General features: G+C 47.9%; 7 protein-coding genes across 11 annotated transcripts; 4 read left to right on the plus strand and 3 right to left on the minus strand.

Annotated features, from left to right (window-relative positions):
* Nucleotides 1-193: 193 nt before the first annotated feature.
* Nucleotides 194-3002, minus strand: LOC129599778 (ribonucleoside-diphosphate reductase subunit M2 B-like). Of its 4 annotated transcripts, none has more exons than XM_055498099.1 (7): nt 2846-3002; nt 2333-2731; nt 1774-1932; nt 1582-1715; nt 1294-1522; nt 669-887; nt 194-609 (listed from the first exon to the last, which is right to left on the minus strand). In XM_055498099.1, exons 1-7 carry the CDS (start codon nt 2846-2848, stop codon nt 454-456), a joined length of 1299 nt encoding a protein of 432 aa, XP_055354074.1. In that variant the 5' UTR covers nt 2849-3002; the 3' UTR covers nt 194-453. The 4 variants fall into 4 exon arrangements, with proteins under 4 accessions (XP_055354074.1, XP_055354075.1, XP_055354077.1 ...); XM_055498100.1 differs by having other exon boundaries at nt 2333-2686; nt 2846-2939; XM_055498102.1 differs by having other exon boundaries at nt 2333-2686; nt 2771-2932.
* Nucleotides 3003-4371: 1369 nt separating this feature from the next.
* LOC129599781 (beta-glucanase-like) lies at nt 4372-6346 on the plus strand. Its single transcript, XM_055498104.1, has 2 exons — nt 4372-4887; nt 5683-6346. Exons 1-2 carry the CDS (start codon nt 4557-4559, stop codon nt 6192-6194), a joined length of 843 nt encoding a protein of 280 aa, XP_055354079.1. The 5' UTR covers nt 4372-4556; the 3' UTR covers nt 6195-6346.
* A 163-nt stretch (nt 6347-6509) lies between these two features.
* On the plus strand, nt 6510-8179 carry LOC129599780 (beta-glucanase-like). Its single transcript, XM_055498103.1, has 2 exons — nt 6510-6998; nt 7382-8179. Exons 1-2 carry the CDS (start codon nt 6650-6652, stop codon nt 8143-8145), a joined length of 1113 nt encoding a protein of 370 aa, XP_055354078.1. The 5' UTR covers nt 6510-6649; the 3' UTR covers nt 8146-8179.
* Nucleotides 8180-8354: 175 nt separating this feature from the next.
* On the plus strand, nt 8355-13150 carry LOC129599727 (fibroblast growth factor receptor 4-like). Its single transcript, XM_055498037.1, has 6 exons — nt 8355-8406; nt 9027-11380; nt 11452-11664; nt 11787-12181; nt 12239-12462; nt 12670-13150. The coding sequence occupies exons 2-6, from the start codon at nt 10264-10266 to the stop codon at nt 12908-12910; spliced, it is 2190 nt and encodes a 729-aa protein (XP_055354012.1). The 5' UTR covers nt 8355-8406; nt 9027-10263; the 3' UTR covers nt 12911-13150.
* Nucleotides 13151-13178: 28 nt separating this feature from the next.
* On the minus strand, nt 13179-14213 carry LOC129599729 (uncharacterized). The gene is made up of 3 exons (XM_055498038.1): nt 14054-14213; nt 13679-13929; nt 13179-13491 (listed from the first exon to the last, which is right to left on the minus strand). The coding sequence occupies exons 1-3, from the start codon at nt 14118-14120 to the stop codon at nt 13414-13416; spliced, it is 396 nt and encodes a 131-aa protein (XP_055354013.1). The 5' UTR covers nt 14121-14213; the 3' UTR covers nt 13179-13413.
* A 298-nt stretch (nt 14214-14511) lies between these two features.
* Nucleotides 14512-16623, minus strand: LOC129599744 (ATP synthase mitochondrial F1 complex assembly factor 1-like). The gene is made up of 4 exons (XM_055498056.1): nt 16295-16623; nt 16060-16235; nt 15140-15428; nt 14512-15082 (listed from the first exon to the last, which is right to left on the minus strand). Exons 1-4 carry the CDS (start codon nt 16523-16525, stop codon nt 14912-14914), a joined length of 867 nt encoding a protein of 288 aa, XP_055354031.1. The 5' UTR covers nt 16526-16623; the 3' UTR covers nt 14512-14911.
* A 214-nt stretch (nt 16624-16837) lies between these two features.
* On the plus strand, nt 16838-17505 carry LOC129599748 (cytochrome c oxidase subunit NDUFA4-like). Of its 2 annotated transcripts, none has more exons than XM_055498060.1 (2): nt 16838-16957; nt 17021-17505. In XM_055498060.1, exon 2 carries the CDS (start codon nt 17029-17031, stop codon nt 17287-17289), a length of 261 nt encoding a protein of 86 aa, XP_055354035.1. In that variant the 5' UTR covers nt 16838-16957; nt 17021-17028; the 3' UTR covers nt 17290-17505. The 2 variants fall into 2 exon arrangements, with proteins under 2 accessions (XP_055354035.1, XP_055354034.1); XM_055498059.1 differs by having other exon boundaries at nt 16841-16957; nt 17018-17505.
* The last annotated feature ends 180 nt before the right edge of the window (nt 17506-17685 follow it).

Consider the following 17685-nt stretch of genomic DNA (forward strand, 5'->3'; position numbering starts at 1 on the left):
GTTGACATCGGACTTCCGCAGTCGCCGGCTTCATGCGGTACTTGCTAATCAAATGCCGATAGTAACTGCGCGTTCGTTGACTGCTGTGTGTTACAGTGAATGGGTGTAGTCACGGCCAGGAACCGTGGGAAGGGTCTTGCGCCGATGGACCGGCGATAAGCCGCGCGAGGAGTACGCGCACAACCAATCAGCATAGTTTTTTTTATTTTGTTATTTCTTTCCTCGTACGTCTTACTGCGATCATTATTTATAGCCAGTCTATCGTAAATTCCATTAACTCAACTTAAACCTATCCATTCACTAAGTCGACGCAAAACGGAAGGAACTAACAAGAATAAAACAGATCAAAGAAGGAGATAAAAAAACACAAATCTGTCACTGTCCAGTGGGCACCGTTGCAGCGCACCGGCAAGAGACCGAGAAAAATCACACCGATTCATCCAAAACTCCCGGTCAAAACTCGGCGTCGGTGGTGAAGACAAAGTTGTCCTCGTGCCGGGCCATGACGCCGCTGCGCTGGTACTCGCCGACGCGCTTCTCGAAGAAGTTGGCCTTGCCCTCCAGCGAGATGTTCTCCATGAAGTCGAAGGGGTTCGCCGTGTTGTAATACTGTAAATTCAAGTAAAAATGACAAGAAACGATGCTGGGTGGATGGTGGAGCTTCGTACCTTGTCGACGCCGAGCTCGGTGAGGAGGCGGTCGGCGACGAACTGGATGTACTGGCACATGAGCCGGCAGTTCATCCCGATCAAGTGCACCGGCAGCGCCACCGCCAGGAACTCCTGCTCCACGCGCACCGCCGCCCGGATGATGGCCAGCACGCGCCGCGGGCGGGGCTTGCGCCGGACGTGCTGGAAGAGCAGACAGGCAAAGTCGCAGTGCAGACCCTGCCAAACAACAACCGTCACAATTATATGGCAAACGGGAGAGCGGTAAATTAAAAAAACTGATTTTTATTAGCTCCTATTACACAAGCAGCGATTTACTTTGAAAAAACACTTTATTCATATAGAAATAACTTTCCTGTATTAGAAATTTTATGTTTCACGAAAATTACGAAATTACAAATTGCAAAGGAAGGACATTCAGCGACTTCCGGCGCTTGACGCACTTGCCACCGCCCGGTGCGGCGGCGTAGCGCCAATTTTATCCTGACAATTTGGAAAAATTCCCGTTCTTTGCTATTTTAATTTCATCATAAAACATGGCCTTACTTCTACAACTGTTTTAAAAAAAATTAAGAGAACTGCAATAAATAAATGAGGAATATAATGTGTCGGGTGACTGATGTACCTCGTCGCGGCTGATGAGCTCGTTGCTGTAGGTCAGCCCGGGCATCAGTCCGCGCTTCTTCAGCCAGAAGATGGCGGCGAAGGAGCCGCTGAAGAAGATGCCCTCCACGGCGGCGAAGGCCACCAGGCGCTCGGCGAAGGAGGCCGTCGGGTCCTGGATCCAGCGCAGCGCCCACTCCGCTTTGCGCCCGATGATCGGCAGCGTGGTCAATCCGTTGAGCAGCCGGTCCCTGTCAAACACGAGCATCAATCAGTAACATCGAAGGAAAAACGTAGTGATGCTGTTCACCGTTCGGCGCGGTCCTTGATGTAGGTGTCGATGAGGAGACTGTACATCTCCGAGTGCACGTTCTCCATGGCGATCTGGAAGCCGTAGAAGCAGCGCGCCTCCGCAATCTGCACCTCCTGCGAGAAGCGCTCCACCTGTCAACATTTTAAGGGGAATTATGCGGGGAAGGATGAAACAGAATGAGCAGCGGACCAGGTTCTCGTTGACGATGCCGTCGCTGGCGGCGAAGAAGGCCAGCACGTAGGAGACGAAGTGCTGCTCGGCCGGCTTCAAACTGGCCCAGTCCTCGTGGTCCTTGCTTAAATCCACTTCCTCCGCCGTCCAGAAGGACGCCTCCGCCTTCTTGTACATCTGCAGCACACAACCAACACCTGACGCTATTAGTTTTTCCAATAAATATTAACGCAGTAAATAAATACAAATAATAAACATTTAATTTCACAATAAATATTCATGTGCGTTGTTGAAGATAAAATGAATATTATTAAAATGTTCTATTTTAAATAAATCAACCATTAACAATAAAATAAACAGAACTAATAAAAATGATAAAAGTACTAAACAAATTGAGAATAATAAAATTATTACTGAAATTTCAACAAATAAACCATTTTCTCAATACTAAGATTATAAGAATAATAAAAATACACGGATATTTTTCTTGCAAATAATTCAATAAAAATTTCTAAACCAATAAAAAATTCTGCTATAAATAATTCAGTGATTCCACTCAGTAGAAATTATTGAATACCTGCCAGATATCGGGGTACTGGATGGGGAAGATGACGAAACGGCGCGGGTTCTCCGTCAGCAGCGGCTCCTCCCAGTCCACATCCCCCTCATCGTCGTCCTTCTCCTCGTCGTCACTGCCCTCCACGGCATCCCCATTCTCCGCCGTATGGCTGTTCACATGGTCATGCACTCCCTCCACCTCCTCGCTGGCGTCCTCAGGGAAATCGTCGCCGTCCACGGCGCAACTGTCACAGAACGAGCAGCTCAACAGCGACGGACGTAAACGATGGCCATTTTCCTGCGGCGCGCATAACTCCTCTTGGCATTCGTCTCCGCGATCCATCACCGCGTGCCGAAGGGGAAAATAGGCAGCCTGTGATGGGTAAAGACGGGGCCAATGATATGCGTTTAATAGACGCTGAAACGACACCAGTCGGGAAGCGTCACAAATACTTGCCAATCAAACAAGAATCCAGGAACACTGCAGACGCAGATGCGATATGCTACAAACTCAAAAGTGCGATATGCTCACCATATGGCTGCTCACACGGTTTTCTGAAAAATCCTTTCAATCGTTCCCAAAAACAACGACTAGTAATTGCTGATGAATTTGCACTGCCAAATTTCTCATCCAACTGAAACGCCACTTCGAAACGGCCTAGACTCCAACTCTGACTCTGACTCTGATTCTGACCACTCAAACTCTGACTCTGACTACTCAAAGTCTGACTCTGACCGCTCAAAGTCTGACTCTGACTCTGAAGGTTTCTTAGGTTTCTTAATAGGTTTCTTAGGTTTCTTAGGTTTCATAGGTTTCATAGGTTTCTTAGGTTTCAGTTTCATAGGTTTCATAGGTTTCTTAGGTTTCTTAGGTTTCTTAGGTTTCTTAGGTTTCTTAGTTTTCTTAGGTTTTTTAGGTTTCTTAGATTTCTTAAGTTATTCTTAGGTTATTCAGTCAGAGTCAGAGTTTGGACAGTCAGAGTCAGACTTTGAGTAGTCAGAGTCAGAGTTTGAGCGGTCAGAGTCTGAGTCAGAGTCAGAGCTTGAGCGCGGGCCCTTCGAAACCTTCTGACAAACTCTGACTGGCAGCGCTGCTGCTTAATGCTGTAATTTCATGTTCAAACATGTTTCTGCATGATGCAACAGCCGCAGCGGCAGCGGCGAAACCACAACACAAGGCAGGTGGCGTGCCGAGCTGCAGAGTGGAGTGTGCGCGGCCCCCATTGGCGGCAGCTCTGCTACAGCCGTTTTACTGCATGTGGGCGGTCGTCTTTGCGCTGTGCGCGTGTACAGAGCACCAACTACCATAATTATACCATTATTAAAGCGGTACGAGTACATACTGTATACTTTATACATAAAGTACTGTACTTTCCTGCCGGATGTGCCGACTGCCGATTAGAATACTATATTATTTCATTATTGCTGACGTACAGTACTTACATGTCTTCTACGTCAGCAGAAAACTGAATTCCTATTTCCAAAACGTACGGGTACAATTAATGGTAAATGTTCTGATCTTGCCGGTGGTACTTTTGCTAACGTGATGTACAATACTCGCATACTATAATTATTCGCAGTATAAATATGACTCCGCATCCCGGCAGTCACTCCAGCACACCCGTTAATTACGCTACGAGTAGCTTGTTTCTACGTGCGCACACTGAAAAGTTCGCAACCGGTGCCGGATTTAGTAATCACTGGAGATTTCCATTAAAATCACGAGTATATGTATCTCTGCCGGCAACGTCCGCGGCGCTGCCGGCCTCCAACTCCGCTTAAACGACAAGCAGAACACAGAATCACCTGCAAGCGAACGTAATGCTCGTAGACAATTTGCTCAGCGGTCGTAAACAAAACAATTGACATTGTGCCGGTGAAAGTGAAACAATGCGCCCTCGGATCCGTTGGCCGTGCAGTAAGAAGCTCGTACCGTATACACGGTACATACAATACAACACAGTGTACAATGATACATAAGTCCCCGCCGGTGATTCGAAAAATTGTGCAATAAATTCTCGAAAACGAAATGCGACGTACAGTACAATTCGACATCAACACTGGGTGCTCGATGAGATCAACGCAGCTGAGAGCGAGCTCAATGAGTAGTTGCGCTCAAATTCGACGGCAGTACAATGTAGAATTATTGTTTACTGCATTATTATTGAATTTATTGTCTGCAGCCTTTCCGCTTGGTTTAATATTAGCCCGTAGAGTCGTTAATAAAACCCAAATCCACAACAATGAACGTCTGTGCCGTGTTATTGCTGCTGGGAGTGAGCCTGACGGAAAATATAAAGGTACGGGCGTCCAGCGTGGAGTTGTTCCGCGACCACTTCGCCGGGGAGCAGTTGAACCGGGAGAAGTGGAACGCCGCCGACCGGCGCAGCGCCGTCAATGAAGAGCTGGAGTACTACTCGCCGGCTAATCTGCAAGTCGCCAACGGCAGCCTGGCCCTCGTCGCCAAGCAGGAGCGCCGGGGCGGGGCCAACTACACTTCCGGTCGCGTCGACACCAAGGGACTCTTTGATTTCACTTATGGCAATGTCGAAATCCGCGCCAAATTACCCAAAGGTAAAAATAATATTTTATATATGGTCTGTTCACTTCTTATTTTTTTATAATAATCCCTTTTTTTATAATTTGGTAATAATGGTTAATTATTTTGTGGTTATTTGAAAAATGTACCATATATTAAAAGGATTTAATAACAGAATGTACGAAAAACCAATACATAACAAATATGCATACATTAATGTGTATAAAGTAAGCGCATGTAAACTAAACGCAAGTAAAAAAAGCTTCGTATATGTAGACATGTACTGATTGACGTCAAGTACATGCAGGTTTTAATTTAATTTTTAACCAGTAGTGTCTGGTTGTAACCTTTTATATTCGTGAAATAAATGTAGATAATTGGACTAAGAAATATACATGTACATATTGATTTTTATTCGCAATATTTGAAATGGGGAGCATCGCTCATAGCGGTACGATCCAATGAAAACTTTGTCCTCAGTAGGGCGAGAAAGGCGACATTATACGCAGTACATACATAGATATATTTATATAGATATAGATATACTGTGCGAGAAGGGACTGTACATTATACACAGATATATACCGTACATAATCATGTAAGTACAGTATTATGACGTATATTTAACAAATACGTACTTACTACATAGATTAATTTCATGCAGATAATTTTTATATAAACATATTTATATATAGATGCATACACAAATTATATGTACACACCAGTTTATTAACAAGAGTATGTACTGTGTATGTATATATATAATATCTATATATAGTTTATCTGTATACATAAGTTTTACATTTGTACATGCAGTTGTGCCGATGCAGGTAAAGGCCTGTGGGCTAGTCTATGGCTGGAGCACTACCAGTGCGCGGCGGCGGTACCCTGCACGCAGTGGCCGCCGGCCATCAGCATCCTGGACTTCCGCGGCGACCAGACGCACACAATTCCCGCCACGCTGTACTACAAGGACGCCGCCGACCACGTCCAGTCCAGCGGCAAGGTCCTCAACGCCGCCGACGACCTCAGCGACGACTTCCACGTGTACCGGCTGCAGTGGAGCCCCAACAAACTGGCCTGGTCGGTGGACGGCCAACCGGCCTTCTTCGTCATCGACGACCCGCAGAAAATCCCTGCCCAACGCCTGCAGCTGGTGATGAACGTGGCGGTGGGCGGGATGTTCCCCGGATCACCGGACGACACCACCGAGTTCCCCGCGGCCATGCTCGTCGACTACGTAAAGGTCACGCGGGAGGACAGTTCTTCGGCGGGTCATACAATCAGAAACTCGTTTATCTTTGCATGGATTTGTGTATTTATTCTTACTAAAGTTGTATAAGCCGGAAGGATAAATAAAAGCGCACACTTGTTATGGATTTTCGCGAGGGGCGGAGCAAAGTGTACAAAAAAGAATTACAATAAAATACGTATTATTTCGCGGCATGACGGCGCATGATTATTATCTGTGTACTGCATCGGCATTCCGATATTATCGATATTAGCATTATGCAGTTTATTATTGGGTGCTCAATTAGCAGTTCCTGTGATTGTTGACGCCGCGGGCCTCTTCACCGCCTAATCAAGCGAGTCGTTCGCTGTATGTACGCTGAGAATAAACACGTTATGAATCAGCTGCATTAATGTGCATGATCGCATTACCATGCATCACTTCGCTGCATCCATAAATAAATCAATTTATTACCTGCGTCTATCTCGACCGTGTTTTACCATTATAAAGCACTGCTCATATATGTTGTCTGTTTGTTTTTCTCCGTGGAATAATTTGCCAAGTTTATGCGCCGGATATCGGAAATGTTGGCGGTGATTTTTCTCATCCAGTGTGTAGCGTGGGAAACGGTCCGCGCCGGCGTCAACCAGGCGGCCAAAGGTCTCTTCCAGGATGATTTCGGTTTGAGCCGGCTGGACACCACCAAGTGGAACGCCGCCAACGGGCGCAGCGAGGTGGACGGGGAATTACAGGTGTATTCGGCGGACAACATCCAACTGGAAAAAGGGAATTTGCTGCTGGTGGCCAAACGGGAGAGCAGCGGCTCGGCTAATTATACCTCCGCCTTGGTCGACACGCGCGGAATTCTGGAGTTCCTCTACGGCGAAGTGGAGATAGTCGCCAAGATGCCCAAAGGTAGGCGAAACATTAAAAAAAAAATAAAAATAAAATTTTGAAAATTAAATCAAAAATTTAAAAAAATTAATTAAAACATTAACAACAATCCTAACAAAATTTAATTTGATGGCTATTATTGGTAGTATTTTTAGTGCTTGAGTTTAATTTATTTATATAAATTGCATATTTATTTATACAAAAATTTATAAATTAATTTCTACATTTATTTATATAAAATTTATTTGTATATGTTTTACTATATCAGCGATTTTTTACTGCTTAAATTTAATTTATTTATACAAATTTATATATGCAGTATACTATATGTATCAGCCATTTTTAAATGTTTAATTTTTAATAATTAAGAAAGGTCACCGCGTAAGTCATTATTATCACGCCAGGCAAAGGCGTGCGCGCTTCTATCGCGCTGCTCCCGGAGAAATGCACCTCCGCCGTGGCCTGCCCGGAGAACCTCCCACCGGCGGTGACCCTCCTAAATTACCGCGGCGACCAAGTCTCCGCATCCCAAGGCATGGTGGTGTTCGAGAACAACGCCGGCAACGGGACACTCTTCTCAGCCACGACGTACCACGGCGCGGCGGACCTTTCGGCGGACTTCCACAACTACAAGCTGCGCTGGACCCGCGAGCGCCTGACGTGGTGGCTGGACGGCACGGAGTTCCTGGCCGTCAACGAGTCGGCCAAGATCCCGCGGGCCGCCCTGCACATCGTCATGCGGGTGGCGGTGGGCGGGGGCTTCGCCGGGGCGCCCGACGGGAATGTGACCTTTCCCACCGGATATGTCCGTGGCCTCGGTCACCGTCCGCCCGACGGACCGGGCGGTGCGGACGGTCGGCGGGGATTCCGGGGGAGGGTGTTCGTTAAGGGTCGATCTCACACACGCCCTGTTGCTGATAGTGTGTTTCCTTGTTACATTGTATACGTCGGTTCCTGTATCGTTGTAACTTGTGTTCCCGTAATTAACTGTGATATCCCGTCGTTGTTTTTGCTGTATCATGCTGACTTTTTAAATAGTCCGTTTCTAATGAATTTCTGCCGTCCATGTGTAGGTTACTCACTCCACTGCGAAGCGAATAATCAGGATAAATGTTATTTTTTACCAACATTTTCCGAAGAAGAAATGAGTAACAAAACGCCGGCATAAAACCGGCAGAACTGAAGTGTGCCCGCCGCCGGGTCGCGCCCGCGTAACGCCCGAGCAGCGGCACATTAGTACGTGTACCGGCGAACGGTAGTTGTGCAGGGTACAGTATTCGTCCGTTGAGAAGCGGAAACGAAAATGCAGTTGTGAATGTTATTCTTATACGATCGGATAGCATTTATTAATATTGTGATGACGCAGCTGCTCTTCTGCCTGGATTTGTGAACGTCGTTGTTTTATCAGCGGAATACAACCGAGCCCAAGGTAAACGCATAAACACCCGCTACTGTAGATAGGAATAATAAGTTGATTGTCCTCTGCTACGGAGCATCGCCCCGCTTTCAAGCGACGTTAAGAAAACGGAAAATAAAAGGTACATTTTGCTATACAGAAAAAAATTTATGTTATACTGGACGTATTAAGAAGAAGAATGTACTGCGCCAGTTACCGTAAACTGCTTCATATAATATTATATATATAATATATATTATATAGATGTACAGGTACTTTTTTTTGCTGGAGGTGTTTTATTTAATGATGCTAAGCCAGGTACTTTTAAACTGCAGTAAAGTGATAAATTTAATTAGATGCGGCGTCTTTATACTGCGAAAATTTCCACGGTAAATGTTTGTATGCCATTATGGTTGATTTAATATGCCGGTATACTCAGAACTCAGAAGTAATAAAATAATTATTAATTTTATTGATACGAGTTTCAACCTGTACGTGGACTTACAATGTACAATACAATACGTGCTGTACCTACACGTACCGCAGCTTTGCTGGCGAACTGCAAAGCGACAATTTGCCAGCGGCTGCATAACACCGACTAAAATTAAGACACGTACTTATTCTTCACGGTGTACTGTGTTTTGCTTGTACAGAATTCACCAGTGTGTAAAAAAACTGAGAAGCGATGTTCAGGTGGAATATTGATACGACTACTTTATGTATCGACACTGGAAAGCTGGATATCAAACGCTTTACGCGCGATGCTGATTCGGTTGTTGCGGTGTGTACATGTATCTGTATCTGGTTGTTACGGCTGCTATCTGGTACTGAAGCCGTCAAGGTGTTAATGGCATTTCCGCTGTCGATAACAACGGCAACAGCACCGGTACCGCTTGCTATGTTTATCACCGCAACTGTATATTTATTTGCACAAGAGCAAAACACGCATTAATTTCGGCAATCAGCGCGCATAATCACGATGTATTTGTATGATACAAGCGCATATGCTGGTTGCCTTGTTGATATACATTTCCATAATGTTGACGGCCAATACGGCACTCGTGTCACTTTCCACCGGCACACTTGTACTTCCCCTCTTCGCCGAAGTATTACGCGCATCCAGCCCGAATTAGGCACGCCGAATTATTGATACCGCGATTAGCGCGCACATGTCAGCACAATTAATCGCCACTAATCACAAGGATTGGCTGGTCGCTGCCGCGAAACGCAACCCCCTGGATACATGTCGATACCGCGCAGATTGTGGAGTTTGGACTGTTTCTGTTTTTCCGCGCGCGATACCGCGTATCGGCCGTCAACACGCGGCGCTGCTGCTGCGATTAATTAGCACAACTGCCACTTGTGCGTCTTCCCAGTCAGACTGCGCTATCATTTATTTACAGCTACTTGTAGTAATTATCAGCGTCTGCTCATTCTGCCATTTCACTGGCTTATTGACGATTTACTGGATTTTTTCTTCTGGATGTATATATGTATATTTTGGATGTATGTGTAATTTTCTTCTGGATGTATATATATTTTGGCCATTTTTTGTTAGCGTGTTAATCGAATTTGATGGCTAAATCAGCGAGTTAACTGACGGATTACTGCAGAATTTATACATATAATTATGCGATTAACCGGAAGTGGCAGAACATGTGCTCGTCTGATCACGGATTTCTATTACTGCGTGAAATCACCGTGAATTATTTATAAAAAAGTGTGCAGCAATTAAACCGCCACCGGCGTCGTATAACGCACGCTTTTTTCCATTACATTAAGTACCTGAAAAATCACACCGCCTCAACTAATCACTGCCCTCCAGCAAAAATACGATTTCCGGCGTCATGCTCAACACTGCGTAGTCATTTTCTTACTATACGTTGTGAAATGAACGTCGTGATGTTATCCGTTACAATCCTGTTGTGCGGCGTCGCGGGGCTCCTGGACGCCGCCGTCCTCGGCGGGAGGGCGACGAATCTGCGGGAAGTCTTCCGGGACGACTTCGACGGGCCGACGCTCAACGCCAGTCGGTGGAACGTGGCCGACGTCAAGTCGCAGGTCAACGCGGAGCTGCAGTACTACCGCCCGGACAACGTCCGCGTCTCCAACGGGACTCTCCGCCTGATCAGCCGGATGGAGGAGTTCGGAGGGTGCCAGTACACTTCGGGGCGGGTAGACACCGCCGGGAAGTACAGCTTCCTCTACGGCGAGATTGAGTGGCGGGCGCGGATCCCCGCCGGGAAGGGCATCTGGCCGGCGCTGTGGATGGAGCACCCCCTGTGCCCGGCGGCCCTCCCGTGTCCCAACCACTGGCCCCCCGCCGTCAGCGTCATCGACATCAAGGGCGACGCAACCGACACCGTCTACACCACCGTCTTCTACGTGTCCAACGGCGGTCCGGTGTTGAACGCCGCCACCTCGACGAATCTGTCCCAGGACCTCTCCCGGGACTTTCATATATATAAGTTGATCTGGACGGCCGAGGCGTTGCTGTGGTTCGTCGACGGGAAGTTGATCTTCTCGGTGGTGGGCGCCGAGAAGGTCCCCACGGTGGCGCTGCAGGTGGTGATGAACGTGGCCGTCGGCGGGAACTTCCCGGGGAGTCCCGACAACACCACGCGCTTCCCGACGGAGTTCCTCATCGACTACGTGGTGGTGCGGGAGGGTGAGATTGATGTGTCGCGGTGGGTCAACATCACTTCCGGTATGCGGGAGGTGCTTCCGGGGCCGCCGGTGGTGGCCATCGTCCTCGGGAGCCTCGCGGGAGTGCTGGTTGTTAGCGTCGCCGGGGTCCTAGTCGGCCTGGTGGTGCACCGGAAGCGGCGCCGACGACTGCGGCATGGGGATATGCGCAAAGGCTCGGCCGCCAGCACCGACTCCACGATGTTGACCACTCGGTCGCCGTATTTGGCGTATCTCATTAATTCCGGATACGAGCACGTCGACTCGGCAATTCAGCATTATGTTAACCTGCTGGAGATCCCCATGGCTAACGTCGAGATCGGTGGGTGGGCGCTTTAATTTAATTTAATTTAATTTAATTTAATTCATTTAATTTAATTTAATTTAATTTAGGCGCTGTACTGGGAAAAGGCGAGTACGGCATCGTCCGCAAGGGCGTGGCCACCGGGCTGCGCGGTCAGCCGCTGCCCACCCAGGTGGCGGTCAAGATGGTGCGCGACCGCACCGACCCGGAGCAGAACCGGCAGATCATCCAGGAAATGAAAATCATGACGCAGGCCGGTCGTCACCTCAACATAATCAACCTCCTCGGGGCGGTCTTTAAAGGTACAGTAATAAAATTACTGCCAACCGGAAGTGTCACGCGGACGCGTCACGCACGTGTGCCAAGTGTTGATTTATGGCGCCGAATAAAATCATATATGCACATATGTTTATTTCACCGGCAGGCGAGACGTTTCTGCTGCTGGAATACTCGGAACACGGATCTCTATTGAAGTATCTCCGCTGTCACCGCGAGCCGCTGTTTTACAACCACACGGACGCCGCCGGCCAGGTGCTGGTCTACGACGAGGCGGAGGTCGGCCGCCTGCAGCGGGCGGTGGACAAGGATCCCCCGGCGACCGCCCAGGACGACGACTTCGACGGGAAGGTGCTGGCGACGCGGGATCTGATCAGCTTCGCCTTCCAGGTCAGCCGCGGCATGGCCTACCTCAACAGCCGCTCCATCATCCACCGCGACCTGGCCGCCCGCAACGTCCTCGTCTGCCAGGGGGGCGTGGTCAAGATCGCCGACTTCGGGATGGCGCGCCAGTTGTCCGAGTACGTCCTGCTCAATGAACAGGTAAGGGACTTCCGGTCGACGAGAAGAGACGGGAGAGTAACGGAAAGGTCATCGTAGGTGGCGCTGCCGGTGCGCTGGATGGCGCCCGAGTCCATCCGGCAGCGGACCTTCTCGCAGAAGTCGGACGTGTGGTCCTTCGGGATACTGATGTGGGAGCTGTTCAGTCTGGGGGAGACGCCGTATGCCAGCTCCGCCCTGGACGTTGGATACGTCACCGAGTTCCTGGCCGAGCTGCTGAAAGGCGTTCATATGGAGCGGCCGCCGGCTTGTCCGTCAATTATGTAAGTGACCTTTACTAATATGCACAAACTGACCGGAAGTGGAGCCTTGTAGTTATTAAATTCAATCAAAATTGAATTTCATTTACATAAGTGACCTTTAAAGCTTAACCAGGATGACCGGAAGTTGTCACATAATGAAATTAAATTAAATAATTAAATTAAATTATTTTAAACTAAATTAAATTAAATTAAATTACTATTTTATAGATATGACATCATGGTGCAGTGTTGGCGCCTCCGGCCGGAGGAGCGGCCGGTGTTCAGCCAGCTGGAGCAGGAGCTGACCGGGCTGGTGGGGCGCGACTCGGCGCAGAACTACCTCGTCCTGGACGAACCGTATCAGCAGTTCAACGTCGCGCACCAGAATCTCCTCGACGAGATCGTCGACGAGTCGCGCTACGTGCCCACGACGACGGACACCGCCGACTCCGACAGCACGTCCATTTAGTTGCCACCGGAAACTAAATTCTGCAATTACCGGCAATGCCGGCTATCATTTTTTAGGGCTTTCATCAGAGACTGTATTTCTTTTTGTATCTAAATAAATTAAAAGCATGTATTGTAGAGGTATACGAGTATGTATTATTTTGTCGGCAACATTGCTTCGTTGAAGTTTCCGGTGATGTCTTCGACTGCTGTGAGAACGGTTTTCCCTAGTGGTGTCGCCGAAAACAACAGCTTGTGTTGAACGAGTCGTCAAGCCGGCAAACCGAAAATTCTTGATTAATTTTATTTATTTCACTTATAACGCGTACGCCTCCACAACAAGCGAAACATTCGATTCCTTAATGTTTCTTTATGTACAAAAACAAAAATGAAAGCACAATTGCCATAAAGAGCGTCCGCGATGATTTATAGAGAAAACAACTGCCGGCTCGGTATTAATCAGCGAAGGATCCATATTTCCGGAGGATTTGGGGTTTTGTGTAAATTTCTGGCAAGCCATTTCCTTTACTTGGCGTTGCCCCAGATGTAATAGTCGTTTCCGTTGCAAGCGGCTTTAAATCTCGAGCCGACCGCGTAGTTGGTCTAAACAAAATGCAACTCTGGTACAGTTTTTTTATATGCATACGAACAGTAATATATGTAATTACCGGTGCAATCGGTTGTTTAATTAAATATGTGTAAATCCGTATTTTTTTTTTACAAATTTCGATAGTTTATTTTATTTATGTGATTAATGAATTTTTTTTCTAATAACGGTAGATGCGCGTACCTGGAAGCCGAAGTTGTTGGGCGTGCCGACGATGGCGCTCCAGTTGTGGCGCGTGAAGCGGCCGGCCAGACTGGTGAGGAGGGAGGCGGCGATGGAGGACTGCTGCGCGGCGGTGTAGGCGTTGCAGGCCGTGTTGACGAACTGCTGCGTGTCGCTGCGCAGCGTCCCGCTCTGGTCCGTCCACGCCGCGTCCACCACCGGCGTCGCCCGGCTCCCGTTCTGCACCACCGCGTTGCCGGCGGTGCCGACGCCTGCACATCCAGCGCCGATTAATAATAATTAATGAAAATAATTGTTTATATTGCGCTTATTATTAATTAGTTTATATTATTAATTAAATTAATTCTTAATAATTATTGTAATAATATTACTCACCAGCTAGTTGGCCCAGGGTCGTCGCTGACAGGGCGAGCAGCACGGCAATAACAAACGTCACCTCCATTGTATACTGCAGCTACTGTTTGCAAATATTCGAATATAACTTCGCAGTTTACAGTTATTCGATAATGTCACAACATAAATCGGAATGGCCTGGTCAGCGCTCGCGGTAAGGTTTATATATGCATAATCCCTCGACAAGCGATCTTGTCGTCTTTTCTTCCCTGAGAACAATGCGCCCGCCGATAGCGCCGACAATGGACGCCGCAGTGCCTTGCAAAGAACAGGCGTCATCGCTGATTGTGCACATTGTCTGGCTTATCAGTTTTATCAGCGCAGCCGCGAAATAGTTATGCAATCTGTGCTTTGTACGGCCAAGTTTGCCGCATTATTACCGCACAATGTAGAGCAACGCGAAGCCTGAATACAAGACATATAATTCTTATTGCCGGAAGTGACCGGAAATCGTTGCTTTACACCAGTTGTATTAATTGAAAAGTGATAATAACCATAAACAAACACGCGGCGATAAGAGTGTTGTTTCGCGTCGGATGAGCAGAATTTTTCAATCCCAAACGAACAATGCCCGTAGAAACAGTTATGCAACGACACCGCGAAGCCGTTATTGAAATTGCCGCTGAAGGACGCGTTACGAAACACTGCGGTGTTTCGTAACGCGTTCAGAGAAATATTCCGAAAATATTTCGAAGGAAACATTACTGCGCATTTCTGAAGCGTCAGATAATACAACGAGTCATTGTTGTGAGGAGAAAATGCACAGTCTGGATTCTATCTTGTATCAATTCATCACAACAGCAAAGCGCTGAACCCGGAAGACAAGGCCGGAAGCACGGATCAGGTGAGGCCGATGAAGGAGTGCTCCACCTCGCTGATGAGGTCGCGGTAGTCGAAGGCGTCGGGGTGCGCGTTGAACTGTTGCAGTAGATGGAGTTTGTGGGGGTCGCTGGTGGCGTAGTAGAGCTGCAGCTGGTTGAGCAGGCACTGCACCTGCACCGCGTTCACCACCTACACACAATTTATGGGCTAAATTTGTATCGGATCGGAAGAAATCGCGAGCCTTACGTTCTGGTCGTACTGGCCGCGCATCAGCACCAGTCCCTTGCTGTCGCGCAGCTCGTCCAGATGGACCAGGCTCAGGCAGGTGGGCGCGTCGGCCTTCCGCTGCTGGAAGGCGGCCAGCTGCGTGAAGTGGCACTCGGCGCCGGCGAACTGCGACACGAAGAACTCGTAGCCGGCGGCGCGGGGGAGGGGGTACAGGAAGGTGGGGTGGGTGGCGGCGCGCGACTGGATCTGCGCGTAGGACGACGCCGGCATCGAGGCGCAGATGAAGCCCGGCTTGTCCTTGTGATACCTGCGCAACGAGTCACCAATGATCAGTCAGTCAACCCAGTACCATTCAATGGTTAGAAAAGATTTTCTCATTACAACTGACAATTCTCAAGCGACAAACATGTAATTACTGATACCTGGCTGAACAAACTGCAAGTCCATCTACTAGCACACTCTGGATCTGACACTTCCGGTATAAATAACAACTGATTTATACTTCCAAATGTACAAAATTACTGAATTACAACCAATAACATTTCCGGTATAATTTAATTAACAAAATTAAAAGTGGTACTTCCGGTGAGAAATAAAAGACCAAATATTTCCTATGAAAACTACAAACGATTAAGAATATTGAAATTGACCTATCTGGCAAGAATTAAACATCTAAAACCGTTATTTCCGGTAACAACCAAAAATTACAGTATTAAGAAAATAAAATCTGGTATTTCCGGTTTCAGGAATGGAATTTCCTTTGAACGCAAAATAATAAGGAAGCAGCGATAATAACCGACTGGTTCAAAATAAGAGGAAACTCTAAGATAAGAAACTGGACGCAAAACTGTGAAAAGGCAGTTGAAAAATAAGCGGGGAAGAAAATACAGAAAACTAAGACAAACTGCTAAACAGCGTAAGAAACAATGGTTACTTACACGCGCCACATCTCGGCGATCTCCTCCGCGGTCTTCTCGGTCAGCAGCTCCACCTTCATCAGATCCGCCAAGCGGGTCCGTTGCAGCCGCACCGCCGCGGCGGGCTTGTGCGGATCGACGGTGCTGACTATGTTGACGGGGTGCGCGACGCGCTCCTTGTCCGCTTCCTTCACAGCCTGCAGCCAACACAACATCAACGCATGCTCATCCCGCAGCGCAACACGCGCGCCAGCACCTGCTTGACGCTCTTGTGCTCCTCCAAGCGCTTGGCGAACTCCGCGGGATTGGCCTTCTGCAGTTCCGTCAGCTTGGAGGCGTACTTGGTGTAGTACGGACTGGACTGCAGTTCCTCCATCTTCTCGCGCTTCTCGGGGGATTTGCTGCTGTACAACGCTGCGGGGATGCGGCGGCAGCGGATGAGGATGGCGTCGAGACGGGTTAGTGCACTGCGGAGCCCATGCGACATGTCCGCAAGGAAGAAACTCACGACAAAAACCACAATTTCGAATCAAAACTGGTCGAAATCAGCGCGGAAAAATCACTGAAAAATGTCGCCAGTAAAATAAACATTAACTTGCTACAGAATATTCTCAGTTTGCGCTGGAATGACTCTCCATACATTTCAGCGCCATCGCGGTGGCGACTGTTTGTAACGTACAGGGAATTTTAGAGCGCCGTGTTTGCTTTGCGCTGATTGGCTGTTCCCGCCTCCAACCTGGTTTCCCGCCAATGGCGATTCGTGGTTTATTCAGCTGGCATGCACTCAGTTTTGGGATCACGCATCGCCACTCAACGCAAACAGTGCTGGAGAAATTTTTACAGACATTTTTGCAGTAATTCTCGCAACTTTGTATTTTCCCATCGGAATTTGGTTGTCTGGAGCAGGTTTCTTTCTCAGGTAATTGTGGCGTAGTGTGCAGTCGTGGAATAGATTGATATGGGGATGTGTTCGTTGCAGCAGCGGGCAAAATGGTGATGCAAGGGCTGACATGGAAGTCGCTGAAGAAGAACCCCTCGCTGATGCCCCTGTTCTTCTTCGTCGGGGCGGGCTCCGTCATGGCCCTGGTGTACGTCATCCGGCTGGCCACGCGCCACCCCGAGGTGACCTGGACGCGGGCCAACAAGAACCGGCCGTGGGACGCCTACGCCGACAACAAGCAGTACAAACTGTGGAGCGACACCATCGACTACAAGAACCTTCCCCCCATCCCGGCCCCCAAGCTCGACTGAGTTGATGTCCAGCGGTTCATGTATGCACGGGGTAGTGTGAAAAGCGTAGCACTTTAATTTCTGTGTGGTGATGCATTTCTTGGGATGAAAAAATACGTAGTCTGTGTTTTTGCTGGAATTTGGATGTCGAAACAAGTGTACAGTGATCACGGCCGTGTCTGGCGTTTCCTGCGCTACCTTAAATGCGTTGTGTATCCAGTAAATTCGCTACAGATGTTTCTCTGCGTTCTCATCGCATCGTATTTTGTAGGAAGTGAAATCTATTTGTTTTTTAATCTTAATAAATTTAATTTTGTTTAATTTTATTTCAATTTTGGTTCATTTAATTTGTAACATCGGTGATCACCATTTATCAGGTATAATGATTATCATTTTCATTTTTAACATTTTTGTTTT

Source organism: Paramacrobiotus metropolitanus, unplaced genomic scaffold, assembly GCF_019649055.1.
Source record: "Paramacrobiotus metropolitanus isolate TYO unplaced genomic scaffold, Prichtersi_v1.0 Parri_scaffold0000154, whole genome shotgun sequence".
Taxonomy (NCBI): domain Eukaryota; kingdom Metazoa; phylum Tardigrada; class Eutardigrada; order Parachela; family Macrobiotidae; genus Paramacrobiotus; species Paramacrobiotus metropolitanus.